At 42.3% G+C, this 26055-nt stretch overlaps 1 protein-coding gene across 30 annotated transcripts in view; it reads left to right on the top strand.

Annotated features, from left to right (window-relative positions):
- MAGI1 (membrane associated guanylate kinase, WW and PDZ domain containing 1) overlaps window positions 1-26055 on the top strand; it is a 337478-nt gene that overhangs the window by 157717 nt on the left and 153706 nt on the right. For all 30 annotated transcript variants that reach the window (XM_077184423.1, XM_077184419.1, XM_077184415.1 and 27 more), the window contains exon 2: window positions 7669-7785. In XM_077184423.1, the coding sequence (XP_077040538.1) occupies window positions 7669-7785 (117 nt within the window). The remainder of the gene's footprint in view (window positions 1-7668; window positions 7786-26055) is intronic.

Genomic DNA, 26055 nt, shown 5'->3' with positions numbered 1-26055 from the left:
TTCACAGCTTACACCTAAAATAACATTTTAAGAAGTTCTCTCAGTAATAAAGTTATTCATTCTCCAGACAGGAATTACTGGCTGCACTGAAGTGCTCACTGCTGATTCAGCAGCCAGGCTGCTCCATCCAAGTGGGGTTTTATTGCTGGGCAGGTGGCTCATCCTGGAACTTTGTGCAATTTTTATGCCATAGCCCTCCAGCTTATCATCTTTTCCTTCCACTGGAAGTCTTTTGCAGTGGATGAGGCTTTGTTGTTCAGAGAAGTTTCTAAAGCATAAAAATTGGGATGTATTTTATGTTTTACTTCAGGAGGTAGGCAAAGGGTGAGCAGTCATTTTGCTTTTGTTGTGGTGTGGACTTGTTAGAATAATCTGGCAGCATCTGGGCTCTGATCTGAGCAGTTCATCTGAGTGCAGTCTGGTTTTAGGAGGGTGGTACAAATTAAAGTAATATATTGGTTGGTCCTGGGTGTAGCATTTCCAGCAAAGATCCAGTCTGCACCCTCAGAGCAGCAGTTTTTGTCACCAGAGACTGTCCACATTGGAATGGGAGCAATCACTGACAATAACAGATGAGGTTTTTGAAACATTTATGGGGAACATTTAAACATCTGGACTTTATGGTACTAGGATTGGTACCCAGCAATAAAAGTTCATTGGTGTTTTTTGTTTGTTTTTAAGAGGAAAAGAAAATGAGAAAATGGAATTGGGATCAAATTAGGTGTTTGCTGAGCCATGTTAATTGTTAATCTGAACTCCCATGGCAATGTTTAAATATAATTTTAGAACACTGAACCATAAAAGGTTCTTAAGTTTACTTGTGTTAGGAAAATGTAGTGGCAATTAATTTACCAACATGTTATGTGTTTACAAGGTACCTTCATTTCATGGGTGGCTGGAAGACAGAACATGCTTAGATTGTATTGAGTTTAAGAAGCCACATGAATTCTCAAGGCTTTTAAATGGGTTTTCTCCTCATGATCTTATTTGAACCCTGGCCAGCCATGATGAATGTCTTCTTGTGTCTTTGACCTCGCAGGAGACATGAAATAACAAATGTAGGTACTGCACTTTATTTACTTATTTACTTAGCAGTTAAAACAAGAAAGCAAACAAAACCATGACATATTTCACCTCTCCTCCCCAGCACCCCCTTGACAAATGGCTGTTGAAACAGTGCTAAACTGTGACCTTAAAGCCACAGGCGTAATGAAACTGTGATCTGGCAGATGTGACAGACTCATCTTACATAAATCACTCTCTTTTGTCACTGCTGGCATATGGCCAATGAATCTTCTAATTATTGAATGGCTTTTATAGCCCCATTATTTATAATCACTTTTGGACAGCAGCTGGAAGACAAGGATGGGGCAGGATGAAACGATGGAACACAAACTATTCTCATTTCCATAACAACTGCTGGGATTAGGAGTATTTGATGATGATGTGGCTACCAGTGCAGTCTTGTTAAATGATAAAAATCTACTCAGCCTTCTAAGATGGGCTGCTGCCTCCTGGACCTTACATGAAAATTATTCTATTAATTTGCCCAGAAATAGAATATTAATCTCTCCAAGCATTAACAGGATATATGTGTGAGTATCAGGGACACCTTTGCAACAGGGCTTGAGGAAAATTGATGGCAAGTATTAGTCAGAGACAGTGGTGATGCCCTGGCATTGCTGTTGGAAAAGTTTTAAGAACTGTTCTCCTGTTTCCCAGGAGCCCTGTGCACACCCCACTTTATAGTAAGGATTTACAACAGATTGAAAAGTTGTGTTGAGTTACATTATTAATATTTTAAAATTTCTTTTAAAAATAGGCTGTTGTTTTCAAGGGATTAATAGGTTTATAACCAGCTTAGTTAACACACCTCCTAGCTAAGGGGGGCTATTTTGGCTGTAATTATAGATGAGTTTGTGTTGAGTACCTTCTGCTGGGCAGAGCAGGAGCACAAGTGAAGTCCCCCAGCCTGCAGTGCCAATCATCTGACATTGCAAGTCCACTTGCTGCTCTAGAAAACACCAGCTGCAAGTTCTCTGCTTGTGTCTCTAAATGAGCAGGGTTTGGATTTTTTTGTTTGGCTTGGTTTTTGTAGGGTTCCCCCCCCGCCCCTTATCTGCACTTGTATGTTTTGTAGCACAGAAATAAAACCCTGCCAACCATGATAATTTATTAGTTAAATACCTTCAGATAGAGATCTTCAGATGATAGACAGTATGTTACAGTCAGGGGTTTATACTGCAAATCCAACATGTGCAATCTTTGTGTCTTTAAAAAATTGAATCCTTCCCTCTCAATGTAGACATCAGGGTGGTGAGAGAGAGTCTTAATCCAGATAACTCTATTGCACTTTTATCCCTTTAGTGAGGCCTTTAACCTTTCATTGCTTCATGGCCCTGTTGTTTTGAAATGGTCTTTGTCTGACCACAGAGAATCCCCCTGCTAAAGACACCTTTAAGCAGAGATCCTGACAGGAGAAGGGGGATTCTGCTGCAGTTCAGACATGGAAAATAGATTTTTCTGGTTCAGATGCTATCAGTCACTGTGAGTGTAGCAATTGGTTGCCTTCCTAAAGAAGGGTAAAGCAAAAAAATACATACTGGTGTAATCTGCTTAGAGGAGTGTAATATAGGTCAGGGACCAGTGTGTCCCAGGCCTGACCCTGACCCATCTTTGCACGAGCATCTATAGGCTCTGTCAGAGTGTGGCTGTTGATCAGGATTATCTGAGACCATCTCGAGCAGAAATGGGATCAAACAGCTGCAGTAATTAATAGAAACATAAACTCTCAAATGATAGTTTCCAAAGCAGGAGTTTAAAATACATCTTCAGCACACACATATTGCACAGTGCTGGCATGGACTATCCACCAGCTGGCAGGAAGGTGCTGGCAGCCCCACGATGTTCACACTCAGCTTTTTCCTGGGGAAAAATTCAGATTGTGCTTGGTCATTTCTGCAGTCTGCTTTCATTACTGGAGGGCAGTGGGGCAGGAGGCTCCCAGGTCTGTGCTGCTGCTGGGAGAGCCCAACAAGAGGTGATGTTCTCACACAGCAAAGTCAGTGTTAGATGATCCCACATGCAGCTTTCTTCCTGCAGAGGCTGGGAATTTTAGCACCAAGTGTCACAGCACAGTTCAAAGCAAAGCTTCCCTGGGGACTTTATATCAGGTAACTGCTGGAGGACAAATGTGTGACAGAATTGTGGGTTTGGGAGCAATGTGTTTAGAATAAGTCAATATTTTTCATTAATCACAAACCCATCTAAGTTACACATTGAGCTACAAAAACCTGGCAGTTCATTCTTTCTCAGAAAACCATATGTCAGTAATTTCATTTATTTATTTATTTTTTTCCTATGAGAGATGCTTCCCCTTTGGGTTTCTTTTTTGCTACTGAAATGGTGTTACCATGTAAGGTTGGGGAGGGTGATAGACATACTCTACAGTATAATAATTAAGAAGAATACATTAAACCAGCCATTTTGCTCTGTGTTTCATTCCAAGGATTCAGATAATAAGATGGAAGTATCTCAGGTTTGGAGTAGTACTGTGAGGAGTGAAGCAGTGAAAAGTTGGTTCTCTGACTGTGTACCTTCACATTAAAAAAGGGCATTGATTTTGTTCAGCAAAGAAAAAAGGGAAACTGTTGCAACAGCACCAAAAAATATTTTAACATCTTACTTGTGAACTATAAATTTTGGTGAGTTTTTCATTTTGTGTGTGTCTGATGTTCTAAGCTACATGTATCAGCCTAATTTTCATTACAGAAATAACAAGGTGATTTTTCTGAGTACAAATAAACAATTTCCATCATATCCTGACCAGCACAAAGGAAGAATAGAGCTCTGGGTCTTCAGACCTGTATCCTCTGCTTTGGAAACTGCTGTTCCTGGGTTGCATCTCCTGTCCCTCCACTGTTATCACTGTTGGATCTTTTTACATCCTTTTAGCAGAGAAGAGAAGAAGGAATCTGAAAAGAGTAAATGTAAAATCAGGTCTCCATGAGAGCAGGGGAGTATTTTGAAGGCCAATATATATTTCTGGTTGACACAACTCTTCTCTAAAGGAAGTATTTTCTTGAGCACAATGACATGGATTTAAATTTTAGAAAGGGGAGGATTTTTGCATAAAATGAGGTGGTTCTGGGCACCTGCCTATCTTTTGGTGGCTGGTGCATGGACAGAAGCCATCAAAGGTGAGGTTTGGTCTCAGAGGGAGTTTGCACAAGGCAGCAATGCCCCTGTGGAGCAAAATGAATTCTGCTGCTAAGATTTGCACAGAGGAGGTTGCTGAAATGTCACTGGCAGATTTTTCAGGTTCTCAGAGATTACAGGTGCATACATTTTGGACTAAGGGTACAGCAGTGTTTATTTAGTAGGTTCTAGTGCTGCACACGAGTTTATAAAGCCAGTGTTGAGCCCGTGCCGTCTGAGCTCAGGGGAGATTTTTGGAAGAGATCAGAGCAGAGAGAAGCATTTCAAATGGTAAAAAAACCCAACATGTTCCGTGCTGGATCCCTTTGGCAGCTTCCCACATAGAGTCAGTTTCTGTGTTAGCTCATTTTCTTCTGCCATGCAGTGGAGGGAGTTCCTGAACCTGCCTGTGCCCACAGCTTGCGGCCTCAGCGACTGCTGAGCTGAGATCATCAGAGCTGCAAGAAGCCTTCATTTCTGTCAAGACTTTCCTGGAATTTAGGAACAGGAAGCTTTTTGGGGGCTGGGTTTCTTTTTGCCTTTTTTTTTTTTTTTCCCTTCTTCTTCCTTCTCTTCTAAAATAAAAATGTAATAGAAATAAGCATCACTCTGAGCCCCCAGAGGGGACACTTATGTGAGTGTAAGTGTTGCTGCAGCCCCTGTTTTTGCAAGTGCCTTTTTAACTAGTGCTTCAGTATCTCAGCTGGGAAATCCCAGCTCGTGCATAAACCAAATAACCAAACTTTCCAGCAGGGCCATAATAGACTGAGATGCTAGATGGAATGGGCGCAGAGGGAAGCTAAAAGCAGGATATCATCATTAAATTGCATATATTCTGTGGTCAAACAAGGCCTAGCTCAGCAGAGCTTTTTTACCTCAAAACATTATTGTTACATAAATCATTGAATCAGAGATCACACAGTGTTTTGGAAGAAAGTTTACTTATGTGATACATGCAGTTCTGTGCATTAATTTCTTCCCTGGAATAAGCCCTTGCATTATGCCCAAACAGTTTGTCATATTTGTCCTTTTTTGCTATGAAAATCTACCTTGCCTTACTCTCTCTTGTGCAAAGAAATATATGGACTGTTTAGTTAAAAGATAAAGAACTACTTTATTATTTCAGCAGAGGCTCTTTTTTGTGCCCAGTCTCCCTCTGGAGTCAAACAACATGGTATGAAATCAAACATCTGGAGTTTGGAAAGTCAGCTCTGATATTGAAAAACCATAGCCCACAGGTCCACCAAACCCTCCAAGTGCCTCCTATGTGGGAAACAAATTTCATGGCGCAATAACTGGAGACCATTTGTTAGAAAATGGGTTGATAATTCGCTCTGGGAGTGAAGGGTGTTGCTCAGGAAAGTGTTTTGAGCCAATTATATCTCCCATAATTTCAGTTTTGTTGTTTCATTTCTGCAATGAGCATCTTGGTCTTTAAAAATTTCCTTTTGTTAATAGCTAGGCCTGCTGCCTGAGCCTTCTTTTCTTCAATAAGAGATTTAATTAAAAGAAAAAGCTGTCAGGAGGATCTAAATACAAGTCACAAAATTATTTTAAAAATCTGACACAGTACTTCAGATTGCGGGCTTTTTTTGTGTTTAGTTTTGTTTTTAAACCAACATTTCTGGTAAAATGCTGCAGGGCTGCAGTGGTTTCATCCTGCCCACAGTCATGTAACAGTCTGCTCTCTTTCTTATTTCACCATTTGCCTGGTGCTGCTTCTGCCTCCCAGACCCAGTGTCCGGCTGCACTCCATTGCAGTATTATTATTTTTGATTTGTTCTGCAGTGATTCCTAGAGGCTCCAGCCAGGAATCTGCAACTCTGAGGCTGCATTCAGTATATTGGCAGTGTATATCCAGAGCTATTGACATGATCTCTGCATTACATACCCACAATCAAAAAAAATCATAATGCAAATGATAAAAGACTGAAAACAGCTGCAGTGGTTCAGCCCAAGGTCCATGTAGTCCAGCATTTTGGCTCCAGCTGGGACCATAAATAAGATGCCTGGCAAAGGGAAGGAGAAGGGCAAGATACTTGATATTCCCCACTTCTTTCCTGGGTCTCCCAGCCACCAGCCATTAATGTTAAGCCCAAGGGATTTACTTTTCCCTCTTCTTTTCCAGGCCAGGTTGGATGGGGCATTGAGTGACCTGGCCCACTGGAAGGTGTCCCTGCCCTTGGCAGGGGTGTGGGAACAAGGTGATATTTAAGGTCCTTCCAACCCAAACCATTCTGTGATTCTGCAGCCCCCAATGCTTCTGTCCTACAAATGCTTTTCCATCTCCCCTTGAATCTCCTGAATCAGCTCCTTGCCCCCACAGTGCTCTCCAGGGAGGGTGCACAGCCTGGGGACTCTTGTCCCTGATGATTCTGAACCAGGATCCTGCTCAGTTTTCCTTGGTGTCTCCCAGTCCTGGTGTTGGGAGAGGCAAGCAGTGCCCAGTCCCTGGGTGGCTTCAGGACATGTGGGGAAGGATGTCCACCACAAGCTGCAGCATCCCTCTCTTGGTCCTTGTGTGGCAGCTGCTCCAGGCTTTGATCATCCTGGTTGCATTTCTCAGAAGATTTTCCAGTGTTTTTTTCCTTTTCATTTTAGAACAGAAGAGTTTCAATCCCTGTGTTTGCTCTTCAGTCAAATTAATGTCAGTGTTATTCCAAACTTAGAAATATTTTTGGGAAAAGACTTCATTAGGTTTCTGTAGTTCATATGTTCTGTTACAAAAAAGGGTTTGGTATTCAGCAACTGGCACTGTTCGTTAACAGCTACATTTATTTTCTTTTTTTTTTTCTTTTTTGTAAATTTTTTTTTTTACTTTTGTTTTCAACTCAGTTATCATGTTTCACACTTCTGAAGGTGTTCAAACCTGAACAGGCAAATATAGAGATTTAGGTGAAAAACATTGGATATTGTTTTTTTTGTTTTTAAGGACTTTGGGTGCTCTTAACTTGTTAAATCAATACTTTTCTAACTCCTGCTGTGTGTTGGGATGGATACCAGGGGAAAGTATAGCACTTGTTTGATTTTTTTTTTTTGCCATGTTCAGCTTTATTAGTAGCTTCAATGGGAGCAGCTTTTGCCTTCTGTCTCTCCACCCCACTCACCCTCCAGAGGCTTGCAAAAGCAATACTCTTATTATTTTTCTTCTTTTTCCTGTCATCTGTCTGTCTCCATTTGCTCAGACAAATAAGTGATAAACAGGAATGATGATCTGTTTAACACCACAGGAAGAATGTGGCATTATGAGACAAGAGAGACCTCTTGTTTACAGCAAGTTATTTTTGGTAATTAGCCATTTGTAGAGGAAGATGAGCCTCTGCTCATTAAGTCAGCATGCCATAATTTAGGGGGCTCTGAATGAAAATCTACCATTTGCCTCAATTGGAAATGGTAATTGTGTGCATTTAGAAATGAATAAATGGCTGTTGCGTTTAGAAATAAATAAATAATGGACTTTTTTCCTTGCAGGAAGCAGACTGAACAAGGATCTGAGGCATTATCTCAACCAGAGGTTTCAGAAGGGGTCACCAGACCACAACCTGCAGCAGACCATCCGAGACAACCTTTATCGCCACGCTGTGCCTTGTAAGTTGTCACCCTGGTTCTTTAAGTTTTTCTAAGCCTTCTGATGTTTATATTCTTGTACTTTCTCACACACTTTATGTAAATAACTTATTGGTTTGCATTCTTTTATGGAGGAGGAGAAATTCGATGGACTGTTGGTTTGTCCAGTGTCATTGGAGAGGTGGCACTCTCACCCTCCAATCCACTGTCACTTTTGGAAATCTGTAAATGTTGGAGTCAGACAATAAAATTGCTCTTTTTACCTTGGGAGAGCTATGTGTGCTCATCATGTTATTTTGTGTCCCACAGTGACAGTAAGAGACAAACCTTGCCCTGCTGCACTTCCTGGGGAAGAATATTGTGGGAATCTTTAAAATCAGAGGGTTTGGGGAAAGCTGCAAAAGGCAGGCTTCAGAGACAGCAGAGCTGTGATTAGAGCTAAGCAGTAGCCATGAGATAGGTCAGCAGAAAAATTGTGTAAGAAATAGAAAAGTAAGGACAAATAGAACAATGGTCTGTGTATTAGCGCTTGTCTAGAATAACTCCCTAAGCTGCAGAAAAGTTTATCTAGCAAGATATTAGGAAGTTCTAGGCTTAATAATGGTGCTCTGTGCATTGTGTTTTTAGGCTTATGTGCAGGTATTGTATTTGAAATAAGCAAGCATTGTTTTAACCAAAGGTATGTGTGATTATTGGCTAGAACTACTGTCAATGTGCTTTTGTTTTGTGTGATTGGTCAAAAAACTTATAAAGTAAGGTGTAGCATTAAGTTCTTGGTCTGCTACCAGGGATGTGAGCTGATGGCATCTTCCCATTGTCATAACCATGTAATGAGAGTGATGCTGGAAGATAAAACAGCCCAAGGCAGTTCCACAGCAGCCCCATCCCGTTTGTGATTCGTGCACAGCCCCCGGCCGGCGATAGAATTCCATCTTCATTTTTGGGGCTGCCTTCCTGTGGGGGAGATTGTTTGCAGTTTGGGCAGGCTTCCATGTGTGACAGCAGATAGGGTTGAAAAGGAAAATGATTCATCTCTGAATGAGGCTTTTTTGATTACCTTTTTGGAGCAGTTGATGGTGTGGTGCAAGCCTTGTGATGCCTGCTTTGAGAAAAGCCCTAAAAAAAACTGCCATGAAGTGATTGCTTGGCTTAGAAAGAGTCTATATTAATATCAGAATGGTGAATGTTGCTTATTGGTTTAAAACCTATGAATATAAAAGAGGCTTCTATTTTTATTTCCTGAGCAGAACTTTATTTCTGATGCTTGTTTAACTTGTAGAATTGAACAGCATTTTATGGCTGGGTGCCATTGTTGAAGGCATCTGCCACTGTTGGAAGGTCATCCTTGATTCATGTAGGAGATAAGGAACAAGAGTTAGCAAAGCTGAGAAAGAAATGCTCATTTTCACTCAAAAAAAACCAAATAATAAAAACCCCCACCCAATACACAACAACAAAACCTGAAACAAAAACCAAAAAAACCCCAACCAAAAAAAACCAAACAAACAGACCAAAAACCCCAAACAACCAAAACAAAACCCAAAAAAACTCCAACAAACCAATTGAAAAAAAAAACCAGAAGAAAAACTAAGAACTCTGGATCATGGTAATCCTTAGAAGGTCAGAATAATTACTAAAACGAGATTGTCCTTGGCATTTTGGGAAGACATACAAAGAGTGGAGAGTGATCCTACTTTGTTGCACCTCTGTTTGACATTCTCCAGGTGGCAGGGGACACTTCTAAGGAAGAGCTTTTTTTCCTTAATTTGGCTGAGCTGTGGAAATAATGATATGCCCTTTAGATCAGGCTGGAACAAGTAAACATCTTAGTTATAGGATACTGAGATAAGCAGCAAAATAATTTGAAGATTTCTGTCTCGTTGTGAATCAGAGATTGTTTATCCTGGTAGACTTATATAAATATTGAATAATTATGTTGCAATTCAAAAATCAGTATTTGCCAACAAATATCACATAGTGGTACACACAGTAGTAGTCATTTTCAGTCTAAGTGTTGCATGCAGGAGGGCTGTGTAAGACCAGTTAAAATTGAGTGGTAACACTGACAAATGTTGATTCTTCAAATGGCAGATGCTGTTATAACACCATGGAGTTTATGCTCATTTTATCAGTGAAAAGCACGAAACGAATTATGTTTAAACAACATAAAAGGACATAAAGAATAAATATGGATTACTGTTTACTATTGAACACTTCCATTTGCCATTCTGTCAACATGAAATATGATTATTTTTCAATCACCTAACTTGGCAGACTGCAGATTTTTTAGGGCATACTGCAAAAAGTGCCTTCCAGGAGAGCACGTGCAGTGTTAGGCTTGGGAGATGCAGTGTTGTGATACTAATGCCCTTCTGCCTATGTGTGATATTTCATTTCCTAAAACAGCAAATAAAGCAAATGAGTGTGAGTTCTGGGGAAACATTTTGCACGTTACCAAGGTTACATTTTGAAATGCTTTCCATTGATTCCTTTATCTGATTTATTGAACTTGATGGTGAGCTAAGCTGCTTGGTCTTGCTTTTGATTTAAAATTAAGAGCGGTAAAAGTGATTCCTGCCTTTTCAAAATTGCTGGGGGAGATGTGGGTTGCTGGTGTATTAATAAGGGCATCAGTACTCATGTTTCAGTTATGAAACAAGTGGAAACCTGAGAAGTGGTGTTAGTTATTGTGTGTCTCCACACTTTCTAAATTGTTGGGCAGGTAGCATTTAATCTTTGCTTCATTTGCCGTAGGGATGGCATTAATGGTGGCTTTTAAGAATGATGCTAATATTCCTGTGTGGCTTGGAATGAGACTGCTGCCTGGTGGGTTGGGATGCTTTACAGATCTGGAGATTAATCTGGCTGTATGCTCATATTTTTATTCCTTGGTACACGTGACCAGTAAATCCAGAGCCCTGGACCAATCTCCAGTGCTAATGGATTATGAAGCCTTGTATTTTGAAAATGGAATTCCCTGATGCTTATATGGTAAACACAAACAAAACACAAGGTCACTTGGACTGAGCATGCTTGGCCTGATGGCTGCTTTTTATTACTGATATAAGGTCTAAATGAAGTGATAATTAGTAAATGCAAAATGGAAAAAGGTGCTGTTAACCCGTTCTTGCCCAGAAATTCTGGTGAGCATTTCTTGTGATTCAGCCTGGATTGGTTTGGTGCAGGTGGTGAGAAAATCCAGAATGTTCCTGTTTCCCATACAACCCTGAGCCCATCTTGGCTCTGAACTGAGTGAACTTGTGCCAGCTTTTAGGGATCAAATCCTAAGACAGAAGTCAAGCAGAAGGGAGGAAGGATGCAGGATGCTTGGCTCAACCTCGTTATTTTGTTAATGACACGCTGCTTAAGCATCATTTAGATTTTTTTCTTTAGGAGAGTTGATTAAGAGTTTGATTTATTTTCTGGTGAACCCATGAGGATGAGTGGGATGATGTCAGCTCCCAGGGACCATATGAACATTTGCCTCAAGATGGTTTTCTGAGAGATCAGAAGATTTGATCCCTAAATGTGTGAATGATCATAAACAAATGAGACCTTTAAATGGACCCAAAGGTGAAGTATTGTTGAGATAAGCTGGCAAACCACACACACATTTCTGCAAACCAAATTCTTCCCCTGCTCCTCAGTGCCATCTGCCCCTCCAGCACACTTCCCCCAGTCCTCATCCCCTCAGCTCCCAGCTCCCCACTGAGCTGATTTCTCCCTGCAATGCTCTGTAGTAAACAACAGCTGTGACAAGATTCCAGGTGGCCTCCAAGTTTGGTTGTTGTGAGTCTCGAGTGCTCTGCTGTTCCTATCACACCAAACCCACGGGTTTATTTACAGACCCAAGGCATTCTCCTCTGAGTTTACAACTTGAGCAGCAGCATGAGCTAGGACAAGGAGAGAGTAAGGAAGAGAGGCAGGGCACCTATTTGTATATTTGGATGGGGTATAAGTGGTTATAAAGCCATGCTACAATGGACAAATCTTTGGAAGAGTTAGTGTAGTTCAGCTTTTACTTCACATGAACCACCACTGGGCTGTCACTTCCTTGACTTTCATCCTGAGGCCTTCATTTCATTGTAAACTTCACCCAAGCCTTTACTTTGGAATATTTTTGTCTTTTGCTTAAGAAAAATCAGGATTTTAAAACTTGAGCAAAGTTATTCTCATAGATGTTCAGATGAGTTGCTGTTTTCATTCCTAGCATGTAGCTTCCATTGTCAAAACTAGACAGAAATCCATCAATACATCATCCAGATTAGTATTATGTTGGTCCAGTCTCTAACTATCCCTTTTCCTTCTTTTGTTTTGAAGGACACATTTTTCCTGTGTTTTGATGTGCTAATGAAGATGACCAGAAATAATGCTCTGTTTTGGGTTAGTTAATGGCTCCATTGAGCTTGGGCTGTACTGTGAGATGGCAACAACTCCACAATTACCCCTTGGCCATGCCTCTACCAGAGGTGCTTTGACTGATGCAAAGACCTGGTCCTCACCTTACTTCTGGAGTGGATTTCACTTACTCCAGCTCAATTTTGCCAGCCCAAGCACTTGGGATCAAGAGGGAAGGTTTATCAACTGTGTGAGGCATCTTGCTGGGGCACCCTGTGCCACATTTGAGTCCATCTGTGCTCACAGGTATGATTTGGGGGAGACTGGGGGTCAGTGATGCAGTGTGGTGACATTCTGTCTTTAGCTTTCAGAGTGTTTCTAGGAGCAGGACTTTGCCAAACAGGATTGTTGTATGTGAAGATTCACCTAGTGGAATTTGTGATTAGTTGGAAGTTCATGTAAAAGTATATCCATTAAATAGATGTTTCCAAACTGCCCTTCAGGAGATATCTATGCAAGAGTGTTTATTGAGAAAGATTTGTGATAGGTGCTAATACAGCAGCCTGTCCAAAGCACTGTTCACAGAAGGCTGAACACACAGCATTGTCTTCCTCTTTTTGATGTGATGGCAGAGGGTATCTGTTTAATATAAACATGCAGTACTGGCCATTTGTCCTAGTTTGTTATACTCAACAACCTGGCAGCTGTTTTCTTTTGAAAGTGCATCAAGAGGAATCAGAAAGATGATACTTCCATAAAAGCTTATCTCAGCATGTTGTTTGATTTTGTTTTTTTTTTTTTTTTCATTTACTTGATTCTCCACTGGTTTCAGTCCTGTGTGACATGCAGGGGCAGCTGTGGTGGGTCTGGTGTCTGTACCTTTACTTGCCAAAGCAGTATATCTGGTGCAGACTGACTGAAATAACAGCTAATCCTATTTCAGTGCTGTGCAATTCCTTTCCTTGCCAGGCTGCAGCCTTCAGAAGCAAAGCTCTGGAAGGTGCAAGGTCTTTTTGATGGTAGATGAAAAGGCAACAGTGGCTAGCCTAGAGTTAAGTCAGACAAGACACTATATGACATTCTTCTTTTATTTTTCCCTTTTCTTCACAAAATTGGCTTTTAAAATGTCAGGAGGTCATCATTCAACAGTTGATTGACTTCCCCAAAACAAGTACATGTCCTGGGATTAATTGACTGGAGATCTGAATGTTAGAGATTTACCACTTTCATTCCTGCTGTCTGTTCTCTCACCTTCCCGGAGCTTGATCTGTTCCTGTCCTCAATTACAGCACAGTAGCCCCAGCTGCTGTGGTTGGTTTTATAGAGGAACATGGAGCAAAATGGAAAGAAATGGATAAAAATCAATAGTTGTAAGTGTGGAGTGACCTGTGAGGAGGCTCAGAAAAAGCCAACAACACTCAGGCACCTGGCTGGTCTGAGCTCTCACATTTCAGAGGGAAGTTTGAGAGTAAGTTTCTCTATTCCAGGTGATCTTCTGCTGCAAAGGAGAAGTCTCCTTTCAAAGCAAAATGAATAATATTGAACAACAGAACTTCACAGTTTTGATAGGACAAACTTTAGTAAATGATTGTAGCCTGCACATTGAAGCTTATTCTCTGAATTCAAGATTTTCGTGGATAATTGAACTTGCAAAGGGCAGTTTAGAAGCAGTTCTGTGCATAGCTGCCATCATCCACAGGTAATGGAGGACTGGAGGCACTAAATGGGCTGGGGTGTGATCAAACTCCTGTCAAATGTGCAGACTCAGGTGATTTCCCAGGATAGTTTTTAAAGTCCTGTAGCTCTGGGTTCCCCAGTAAGTATTTCTGAACTTCAGAATGAATTGATAAAGGGGATATGCAAACCAGCTCACAGAAGGCTCTTTTCATTAGAATAGAGAGCATAAAAGTGTATCAGTATACTGGGAAAAATTGCTGAAGTGAAGCATGAAGACCCTTATGTTACAAATAAATGTGTTTTTACATGTGTGGATATTTGAGTTACAATTTCAAAGTTATTTTTAGTTACTAATTTTTATTAAGGATAAACAGAATCACAGACAGTGCACATTAGTTTTCTTCCCAGGCAATAAATCATCAGTTTGTGTACACAAATGCTTTTGAATTCTCAAAAGCTTTCCAGACCTGCAGCTGTATTTATTATCCAAGGACCTTTTGTTGCAGTTCCCTTCCTAGAGGTGTAACTCTACTTTTGCAGTGAGAAATAATTGCAGGGTCCATGAAATATTCATTTGAAGGCCCACACTGATAAGGTGAGGAGCAGCAGACTTTTTTCTATCACATAAAAATAATTAATTTTTTACAAGATTTATGTTAGGAAAAAGGTTTTAATTACTTTTAAAATAGTGCCATTATCACTGGGTTGCAGCATATGGATACCAGCAGTATGGAAAAATAATTTTTCTTAAGAATATTTGCTTGTGAGTAAATCTTTCTGTATAATATGAGGTATATTTCCATGCCAGCTAGTGTACACACATTTGCTTTTTCCTGTTTTCAGCTGGGACTGTGTCCTGAGTACAATCACTGGCTTTAGAAAATCCTTATACCTGTGTTCCAGGGAGTGCCAAATTGCAGCAGTGTCCCCTGCAGTTTTCAAGGATATAATTCATTCACTAATTAGTGAACCAGATGTGGTTTCACTTTTAGAAGAGTGAAAAGTACCCTGTTTTGAGCAACAGGGCCAATATTTCTGTAGTTTAATTCCTTTCTATAGGCAATCATTTTTGTTTCATCTAGAAGACTTCAGGACCTTTCTCCCATCTGGTCTGTCCTTTCAGATCAATAGCACATTTTGTGCCAGTCAAACCATTGTTTGGGGGTGGGTTTGTTTGGTTTGTTTTTTAATTTTGGAAATAAAAGCACTTATGATGGCAAATATTGCTCCATCTGCTTCCCCATTTGTGAGGAATAGCTTTTTTGTGTTTCACTGTACACCCAGTTGGAATTGCATGAGGCACCAGAGAACAGCACAAAGCAGAGGAACTCAGCCTGAGATGCTCTCCCATGGCACTTGCCAAAGGAGATTTGGGTAAGGACTGTGGGAAGAGATTATAGGGCCACTTCCCTTTGTTTTCTTTGTTACTCCCCAGTGTACTTAATTTTGCAGGTTTTTCATTGCAGTGGCTTTGTGCTCTGGCAGAGCAGCTGCCAGTGGATATTTAGGTGCAGTGCAAACAATGCCTGTGCATTCGTTTTAGAACATAAAGGATTCCAAGGTGAGAGTCTCTGGGAGAGCAGAGTGAGTCAGACCTGAGAGCAGGCACTGCTGCTTGGAGGTAAAGGGATGGAGATTGATTTCCCCACATTGTTTACTTCAAAACTACCTCTGTCCTGCCACAGTTTTTCATATGATGTCCTGATTAGATCTCTGGTGATGGCTGCAGTGCCACAGCTTTAGGTTTCTAGGCAGTTTGATTTCTTTTCAGCTATCACCATGCATCTGTTCAAGGGTTTCGGTGTATTGATTATGCTACAAAGCAAGAGAATGAGAGCTCCAAGCAAAAGGATTGTTTTAAAATGAGGTAAAATTAAATGTGTAGCTGTTCTTTAACCTGCTTTTCCACTCACATTTATATTTGGGCTTCACATTTGGTGTTTCATGATTAACTCCCTGCAGAAAGCACCCATCACTGTGTGGGTATGTTTGTGCTTGGCTGTGCTGGTGGTTTCACCACCACAAAACCCCTGTGCTTTCCATCAAAGATGTCAGTGTTTAAAAAGAAACACCTGTAAAATCACATTTACTTGAGATTCTTCTGGCCCAGTGTGATACCAGCTAACCCAGTGGGATTGTAGAGGAGGAGTTTCCTGTGTGGTTCCCAGTCCTGCTACCGTGACAGTCCCTGAGCCCAGGGGGGCAGTGGCAGATGCCAGCTCCTGATGGTTTGATGGGCATGAGGAGTTGTCACATTTCATCTTCAAACAGCTCTCCTTTTTTTAACATTACATGCTTCCTCACATCAAGCATGCTGTATTTGTCCTCTAAACCCTTTTTGTCTTTATTTCAGCAGAGAGGTGATTAGCCATGGAATCATTTAGAAAGCTGTTTAGATTCTGCTGGCTGGTTTTCTTTGGGGAGAGTCATATCCACTACCTTTACTGGGAATAACTCTGTAAATTCACTGATTTCCTTCCCCCCCACCCCAAGTGAATAAGAGGGTAGAAAAAATAGAACAAATATTTGTATTTCTGCCCCTATTGAAGGAAAAATAAATCTTTCTTATTAGTCTTAACAGTCTAGATGTATCCTTTTTTTATGATGTTCTCTTGAATAATTAGAGCTTTGAGTTATGAAGTCAAGATTCCTGGGTCATTGCCAGAACAGATTTATTTAAGGGGGACACTAGTTCTCTGAATTCCTTTTAAAGGGCTTTGTTAACGTCCCAGGCTGCTCTTAATTAGTGATTTAAGAGGGAATACATCTGTTTCACTGAGGATTGTGAAAATTTTCATTTAAATGGAAATGCTTAATAAATGGCTCTTTAAAAGGCTAATGTATCTTCAAAATGAGGTGTGTATCACAGAGTAATCAGGTGAACAGTGATCTGGCAGTTCTTCTTGCATGGTCTTTTTCAGCTGAATAAGGAGGAAAACCTCATCAAAGAGCTTTGGAAGTATCATCTGCTCTTGAATTGTATTTCATGCTTCATCATTCATTCTCTACCTGCACTTTTTCATTGAACTTTAGGTTTAACACTCCATTTACCAGGGGAGAAAACAGTAAACAGAAGTTGATGTTGGTGAAAGGTATAAAAAGGCTTATTAGAGACATTGATGATACTTTGTTTTTTTACCTTAGACCCCCATGGCAACTCAAGTACCAAAATTTAAAGTTACTTAATGGGACATTTGTCATATGCTAAAAACATTCAGGTGATCTTTGCCGGATTAGGGATTTGCACAGGCAAAGCTCAGAACAGAGGGGCTGGAGCAGATGCTTAGGGAAGGAGGAGCTCCACATTAAGAAGCTGCTGCTGCTGCTTTTAGTGAACTCTTCCTTGAATACATGAGGAGATAGCTATTAATAAACACTGCATTACCATCTCCTACTGTTCACAGGGCTTTTGAATTAGTAATCAAAACCTTGAGACTAGGTATTTTGACTTTTTTCATATAAGTGTTGATTTATGAGCTCATCTCTCTTCATGGTTTTCTAGGGTGTGAGTTTTTAGGGTTTTCTTTTGTCTGGAGGGGGATCACACTGGAGAACTGAAAACGTGCTTGAATAATGAGGTTATTAGCAATTTTCCTAAATCCAGATATGGAAGGTTTTCAGGAGAGCAGCAACTGTTGCTAGATGTCAAAGAGAATCATGGAAAATCCAGCAGGACACTGTATGTGCAGCAGTAGGAAGGCTGGACTCAACAGTGGGGCAGAACTGGACCCAGTTCTTCCAGGAATGTGAACATCCCATCATGTTCATAAATACCTTTCCCATTCTTGCAATTCCATCACTTTAAAGGTATAGATTGCTATCTCACTTAGCAATCCTCTGCAAAATTCCCAGTGTTTTCTGGAAGGGAAAAGCTGATGAGATGCAGCAGTGCTGCTCCTGTGTAACTAACCACACTGGAGAATCACACTGACAGACATTCAGTAAATTGCCCACATTATAGAACATTGATGATACCATTAAAGTGGTAAATTTAATATTATAGTTCTATTAGATTTCTCCCTCATTAACTCTGATCTGATAAACAACCTCCGGCATATTTTGAAGGTAATAATCACCTTACAATCACTCCTGCTCCTCTCTATCTGGCATTTCAAGCTCCTATAGATTTACAGCTCTTCTGTCATTTAATCTGTACTTACTCCTTTATTTCTCCTTTGAACTTGTGCTTACAGGCAGGCAAACCTTTTCTAGAAGGCCCTGGGCATGCAACTAACACTTCATAGCCAGAGTAAAGTCATCCTAAATTCCATTCCTCAGATTTTGGACAAAATGGGTGTGAGAGAATGAAATTAACCCCGTGTTCAGGCAAGCAGGATGCAGGCCTGCAGAGGTGTTTTAGGACTGAGCACTTTCTGAGGGCTGGTACTGGGGAATGTTGGCAGCAGTGGGTTGTGTTCTTGGTGTTACAGATGGATAATGAGATGATTGGCTCTCACAATTAAGGGGTAACTATTGTGTGAATTTAAAGAAAAGCTTTAGTGATGTGTAGTTATGTTATTGTGGTTTAGATGTCCTCTGTTCTCCCCATGGTTCCCTTCCCCACCCTGTTTTGTTGCCATCAGACAGCCTGGGCTGTCCAGCACAGGTACAAAGGAGGCTGCACATGTGTCCCTTGCATGGGGCAGCTGGGAATGGAAAAGCTTGGGGGTGCTCAGGGGGTGAAGAATGGCAACACCTGAGCTCCAACCCAGTGACAAGAAAGCAGTTTGCACTGATAAATGGCACAGAAGAGCTGAGTGACAGACCCTGAGAGGGACCAGGGCCGGCTGATGCAGCCCCAGGGTATCAAAGACTGAGCATCCATCCTGACATGACCTGGCCACGAGGGGCAGTTCCCAGCGCTGCAGCTTTTTCCTTATGTAGTCCTTTGTTTTTGTTAAGGTTTCCTTATGTAGTCCTTTGTTGTACTTTTGTTAAGGTTTAATAAACCTTTTCAAATTTTCAAGGTGAGCAGTTGTTTCTCACATTGGCTTTTGCAAACGGGTATCAGAGCAACCTCTGCAAGCTCTTGCTGGCAAAGTGGGTGGTGAAGAGGGGACCATGTGGGTGCTGGGCACAGCCCTGCCAGGCAGAGCAGCCCTGCTGCAGCCAGCAGGAAGATGGAAATGCTGAAGGAACCTTTGTCAGCCATGTCTGTCTGGTGGAGACAATTTCCACTCCTAAACATGAATCCTCCAGCAGCAAACCCGCAGCTTAACCAGGTAACCTTATCTCCTCTCGAGTGGCAGGAGGCTTCCAAGGAGCCTCTTGTTTTCCTAAGTGAGTCATGGTTTGATCAGAGTGCTGTCTCAGGGAGAAGGTGGTTGTTATACATCACCTATCACAATGTAAAAGTGGAAAGCGACGCTGAAATGCTGACCCTTAATCTGAAGTGCACCATCTGTGTTTTATTTCCACATCTTGCTGAGTTTACAGTTATTTGAATTCACAGTTTGTTCCCCATTTGCTGTTCCCACATGGTAAGTGAATTGGATCCAAAATGTACTGATGAAAGAATGAGAACTCTGTTGCAGAGGTTTGTTCCTACCTACAAGAGTGCTCTATCTCACACTTTTTCCACCCTGTGAGTTAAATCCCAGCTGTAAAATCTTGTCTCAAGATGGCCTTCTTTCATGGTGGGAAGCTGGGGTTACTGTAAGGACAAAGACTCCTTTCCCCATCCTGAAGTGATTTATGATTTGCTTATGACATTCAGCTCTAGAAAAGGTGGAGAGTTCTTACATCTGACAAAGTATTTGCTTTGCTGTTCCTGTACATTTCTGTGGATGCTTATCTGGTAATAAGCTCTTGCTGTTGGAGCACCACTTTTATTTAGTAATTCTTTTCTGTTCATATGAGCCAAAGTGTTTGATGCTAAATTAAGACTGGGTATAATATAATGATGAGAGCTGTAATTACAACTGTAATAGTTTTTCATGGTGCAACTTTGAACTACTCTGATTTTAGAATGGGCAAACAGCTCAGAAACAGGTTGAACTTCATTTATTTTCCTTTCCTTCTATTTTGTCTACCAAGAGCAACCATTTTCTTAAGACATAACTAACTGTAAAAAAAGATATAAAATTTAAACATGTCGTATTTCAAAAGCAAGCCATCAAAATGCTGAAGGCTGTATAAACTTAAATACCGTCTTTGGCTTTTGCTGCAGACCACACAAGCTCTGAGAAATTGATTACTCTGGTACTGGAATGGGCTTTCATGATACAGAAACAGAGGTTTGCATTGAATTTCTTTCTTTGTGTGTGGGACTTTTTTTTTTTTTTTTTTTTTTGAAAGAAAAAAAAGCCTTTAAACCCCAGATTAAAAATAAGTCATTTCATTGTTTCCGTTTTCCCCTCTTCTAAATCTTATGAAAGAGTTTCCATAAATGACTGGAGAGCTGCATCTCTGAATAAATCTAAAGTAAAATGCTCCATTTCTTTTTTTAATAAAGAGGCTTTTTTTCTGGAATGTTCCATGTAGGTACTGCCTCATTGAAGTTTCATCTGGTTGAGAGAGTTTCAGTGTGGCTCCTGCAGATTTTTTTTTATTTTGTGGACAAGGAATTCAGAGTAATTTATTTTCATATTGCAGTCTTCCAAATTTACTGAGTGCAATATTCTAAACCCAATATTATCAAAGGCCTTGGAGTTCCCACAGCAGCTTTGAGTTGACCAGATATATACCCAAAAAACAGTCTATGGCTCCAAGAGGCCAGTGTTGAAAGATCAGGAAGGTGATCTTGAGCAAAGATTTTTTTGTCCTTTTTTTTTTTTTTAAAGAGATGTATAATGGGCCAGCACCTTGACACAGCTGGTGTTTAAATGAAAATACTGATGTCAGATAAATTTAAGACTGTTTATAAGCAGTCCAATCTCCTGTTAGTGTGTGGCCATGTCTCCCATAAAGGTAATGCAGGGGTTGTTGGCTCAGTGATGTTTTACTCCTGCCTAGCTCAAGCACTTTTGAGGACTGGGTACATCAGCAAGAGCAGTGTCAGTGTTTGCTGCTGGGTTTGGGGGTGGGAGAGGATGCTCTTTTCCCTTGCCTGGCCCTTCCACACAGGTGCTGTGATCCTGTGAGCTGTGTCCTGTGCCCACAGCTGGACAGAGCAGCTCTGCCAGCGATGCCTCTGGGCTGGTGTGGCTCCAAATTCTGCTTGTTCCAAGAGCAGACCTGGTGCTGCAGCCGCTGGGCCATGGGAGCAGGGGCAGGAGTGGCCCTGCAGTGCCCTGTGCCCAGCCTGCAGTGCCATCCTCGGCATTCCCATTCCCTGCCTGTCTCCCTGCAGCTGCAGCAGCCCCTGGAGCAGCTTTCCTTGCAGGGCTGGAGTCCCTCGGGGTTTCCAAGCTGCATCTGAGCTATCGTGTCCTGTGAGAGATGTGGAAAGCGTCCAAGACGGACACCTGCTGGCTCTGAAGCAGTCAAGTGCTTCTTCCAAAATATCTTTGCCCTGTTCTGGATGTTTACTTTTTAAAAGATACAGGCATGTGTTGGCTGTAAAAGAAAGGGGGGGTGGGGAAATCATTGTTGCTGCTGTCACTGAAATTCCCTGCAGACTTAAAAGGAAGATGAAAGTTGGTACTTTAAGAGAAACTCGAAGCCCTTGGGACGAGCACGGCAGAAAACAGGAAGATGCTCTCTGTATTCTGTCCAATTGCTTGCAAAAATGAGTGCTGTATCTCCTGCAGAGAGAGAGACAGAGCCAGGAACACATATTTGCATCGTTCCCCCATGCTTGAGCCTTGCTAACTAGGACAATACCATTTTGCACTTCCCTGGGCATATTTTCAAACAGCAGCTCAGTGCAGGTGATAGAGAAAAAAAAAAAAAAAAGGGTGAGGAAGAAAGAAGCGAGGGGGGGAAATCTGCCTTGTGGTATTTCAGATCTCCAGTATACACAGGTGCTTTTTAATCCCTCTGGCCTACATATTCCACAGCCCCTAGGAATAGAGGAGTCGTGATGTAATGCTCTTTTCCTCACACTCGCAGCTTAAATACAGATGGAAATTGTTGTCATGTGTTAGAAATGTCACCAATAATATAAAAGGCAGGCTTCTGCATTCTCCCTTTTGCACTGTCAGCTGCTGCTGCCAGCTTATTCTTCCCTCTCAAACCTATTGTCATGTGGCAGAAACCCTGATGTAAGTAAGCCCTGTCCTCCCCCTGCTTATGATCCCTGCATTTTTTATTCCCCTCTGCTGCAGTGCTGAGGATCATTACATACCACGACTTAAAGACAAGACCTCACAAAGGAAGGATTAATCTTGTATTTGTGCTTGAATTTCGAAGGACTCAGGCAAGTGAGAATGTTCCGTTGTATTCTCTGTCCCTTTTCCTCCCCTCCCCTCTCTCCTAGATGCTAACGCGAGCGATGAAAAGCAGCGATGGTGCGGGGCTGGGTGCGCGTTCGCTGAGCCGCAGGTCGGGATGCGAGGGAGGCTGCGGGGCTGGCAGCCCGAGCCCAGCCTGGGAGGACAGATGGACAGATGGCTAGTGCTGCTTTTTAATTCATCAAGCAGGCTTTACGTGAGGCCCGTTGGCGAGCGGGTGTGCTGCGAGGAGCGGGGTCAATGGGCACGAATAGGCTGAGCTCAGGAGCAGATGCCTGCCGAACAATGGGGCTTTTGAGGGAAATGCGGGAGGAAGCGTGGCGCGGGCTTTGTGCTGCCTCCGCATTGCAGGTTGGAATGGGGCAGCTCCGATTTAATGAAGTGCATTCCTAAACGTGCTCGTCAGCCCGGGCTGCCAGAGACAAGGGGACATGTCAGAAGGGGGCTTGTGGGGCCGGCGCTGGGGAGAGGGGGAGCAGCCATCCACTGATGGATCGCCCCGAACAATGCGGGCTTAGTGCTGGATGGGAAAAACCATCCCTACATCCCCGCGCATGTTAATGCGATACAGCAGGTGCTGCTGAATGTCTGTCCCCGCATTGTTCTCGGGCGGGGAGGGGGCAGGAAGGAGAACCCCGCCGGGGATGCGCTGATCCCGGCCGCGAACGCGGCGGCGGCTCCGGGCGGAGCGGGAGCGAGAGCCGGGCCGGGGTCGCTGCCCCGATGGGTGCGGGCAGCCCTGCCCGGGCTGGCCCGGCTCGGAGAGGCTGCTCACGGCTCAGAGGCACGGCACGGCCAAAGGGTCCTTTTTCCTGCGGATATTCCCCCAAACTCAGCAGGTGTGGATCTGCCGAGAGCAGTCTGGGTCAGCAGGGCGGAGGTCAAGGAAGGGGGAGGCAGGAATTGTGTCTCGGGTTGGAATTCAGCAGCGAAAGAGTTAAAAGTGGGGGGATATTTTTTTGAGCTTCTCCAGAAATCCATGGATTGGGGATGAGTTGGGGAAGCTGTGTGAATGGCAATAAACAAGGTGTACAACGTGCATAAAGCCAAACAAAACATCTATGTCTGCTTCTGTGTGCGTCCTGCTGCACTGGCTGGATGGACCCTTCCTTTCAGAGAGTTTTCTGTCTAACTGAAGTAACATCCCTAAACACTTACAGCCATGTTTGCCATGGCTTTTAATCCTTGAAGGGTTGGGGAGGGGGAGAGTGTATACAGACAGTCATTATTGTATGTATTTCTTAATAAAAATACACCCATTTAATTGCTGTCATTGTGTTGTCTGCTCCCCTTGTGATTTGTGACATGCTATACTGTATTTGTCAGCAGAATGAAAGGGGTCTTTGTTCCTTATTCATATTATGGCCCACTGCATCTCCCAGTGAAAATGGAATATTTGCCTTTAGAGCTAACTTAGCTGGTGATCTGTGCCTGCTGTTACACTGGGGAGGGTTTGCTTTTTTTTTTTTTTTTTTTTCTGTGAGTTTCAGAGGAATTCGCAAGCAAGGCTTGAATCGTTTTACTTATTAATTTTTACGTATCAATGGGTTAATAATGATGAAGAGTGATGAGCCTGTTTTGCCCACAGTTCAGGTAAAGCATGACTAGGGGCTGCAACAGCTTCACATTTTGCAGCTGCCTTTCTGTGCATCCCTTTTCTGTGGATGAATGGCCAAGCTGACCATGAACCAGGATTGTTGTGCACCTTTGATCATTTGTTGCTGTGTAAATTGCCAAAAAAGGTGTTGAAAAATAAACTAAGAGTGTGTAATACTGACAAGCTCATGTGTCTGCTCAAAGGCTGGCCAAGGCTGCTGATGAATAAGGGCTGTTAGTGACTGGCCAGCTGTGGGAGTGACTATTTGGGGGTGCTAGGGGCACTTGGAGAGCACTGTCCAGGCACTGGTGGGGTGTGTTGGGTTAGGTTCTGTATCGTGTAACATCAACAGCATTATCACTTGTGATCTATTTGCTGTCCTTGCTGTGGGTATCAGCCTGCTAGTGGGAATGGTTTATAGGGTAGCAGCTGGAATTGGCAGCCAAAAAAGATTTAAGGCAGTGCTTGCACAGACAATTCATAAGACTTCTTCTAGCACACCCACATGGTATGAATGTATGGAGCTTGTTTTTAAATTGAGCTACCAGGTTCAGCAGCTTGAGCTTTATGTTGTTAATTATGCTTATTTTCTATTCTGCAGTGCCCAAGGAAAAATGAGCAAAAAATGCAAAGGCTGGCTCAGCCTGGGAGGCTGCAGTGTGTGCAGAGGGCTGCTCTGTCAGAGGGGCTGGCTCAGCAGAGGGCTGGGCTGTGAACCTGTTGCTTGTTGTTGTGTGGCTCCTTCTGCAATGTGGGAAATCCTTTCCAGGAGGAACTCTGGTCTGGAGAGCGAGGGAGCACTGGGAGGTGCAGAAGCACTGGGAGGGTTTTCTCCTTTGCCAGCTTGTTTTCACTCATCCTTGTCTTCTGCTAAGTCCTGTCAGATGGGAGCAATGATGGACATGTGTAGATCCAGGAATGATGCTGCACTCCTCCAGGGAAGCTGCTGTAGTGTTGGTGAGAAGGAGCACAGGCAGCTGTTCCAGGAGCTCTTCAGCTCCTGCTGTTGAAGGGTTGCAGAGCCAGGTTTTGCTGTAATAGCAATAACCCTTTTATTCTTTTTAGTACACTCTTCTAATGCAGGTAATCCAATGTGAAATATGAAACTTGGAGTATCTCTTTTGTCATTATTGAGAACCCCTAGCACAGGTAAGGCTGTCATAGCAGTCAGTGTTGCAGAAAATAAAAAAAGCAACAATGAACCCATTAATTCAGCAGCAGAAGCTGATTGAGTGGTGTTGGGTTCCTGACTCTGCCTCTGAAAGTAGCAACACTTGAGTTTCAGCTGTTTAAAAGTTCCCATGCTGAAGGGAAGGCTCTTGCCTGCGCTTTGGAGCTGTGCACAAACACCTTTCTGCCAGTTTTCCATCCTTTCCAGTGCACCAAGTCTTTACATGGTTGCACAAGAAATGCTTCTAAAATCAATGCACATCAAGTCACATCAGCCAAAAGGTGCTGGGTGCTGTGGTATTCAGTAGAGCTTATTCAAAATGTGGTGCTATTTTCAGTCAAGTTCTGCTAAATCCTGTCCTGAAATCCTCTGAATGTTTTGCTCTTGAATATTCTGGTAAGCATGATGACTGGTTCACTGTGTTAATCCTATGTGGTCTTTCTGTCTGCAGCTAATCCTGAGCTGTTGTTGCTGTTCTGCACACATGAGTAAGAGTCTGTCCCCCCTCCTCTTGACCATGTACAGTAGAATTCCAGCTTACTGCTGGAAAATAGCAGGTCAAATATGCTGCTCTTCCTTTTTCTCATCCTTTAGTGGGAGAGTTGAGTTTCTTCTACATGAAAAACAAAACCTGGAGAAGTAGGAGAGATATTCTTGGTCTGTTGAGCTCTATCTGAAGGCATGAACTGGCTCAGACTGTGCAGGATGTCTTCAGGAATCTCAGCTGTAGACAAATGTGGAAGAAAAGACATGGTTAAAGCAAGTTTCCAAATTCACATAGATGGAACAGAATTTCTATTGCAATTTCACATTAATTAGAGATGAAGCTGGCAGTGTTGGCTAAAAGTAAATATTTTCCCCCCAAATAAAGTCACTGGCTTTTCCTGTTTTTATCCTACTGATTCTTTTTTTTATTGCTGGACCTACCTGTGGAAGATGGCTTGGCAAAATCTATCCCTTTCTCATGGAAAAAAAAAAAACCTTTTCCTTTGGGGCAGTTAGTGCCACCTCAAAATTATTACTTGAGCATGTTTCAGGTTTAGGAGAAAAGCTTATGGAAGGAAGGGTGATAGCTTAACCTTGGGTTGATTCTCCCCACCCCCACTGATCTTACCCATGGACAGACATTGTTTCTCCTTATAGTCAGATTAGCATATTTGCATAAATATGTTAAT

Source organism: Agelaius phoeniceus, chromosome 11 (assembly GCF_051311805.1).
Source record: "Agelaius phoeniceus isolate bAgePho1 chromosome 11, bAgePho1.hap1, whole genome shotgun sequence".
Taxonomy (NCBI): Eukaryota; Metazoa; Chordata; class Aves; order Passeriformes; family Icteridae; genus Agelaius; species Agelaius phoeniceus.
This window is presented reverse-complemented; position numbering and strand designations above follow the sequence as displayed.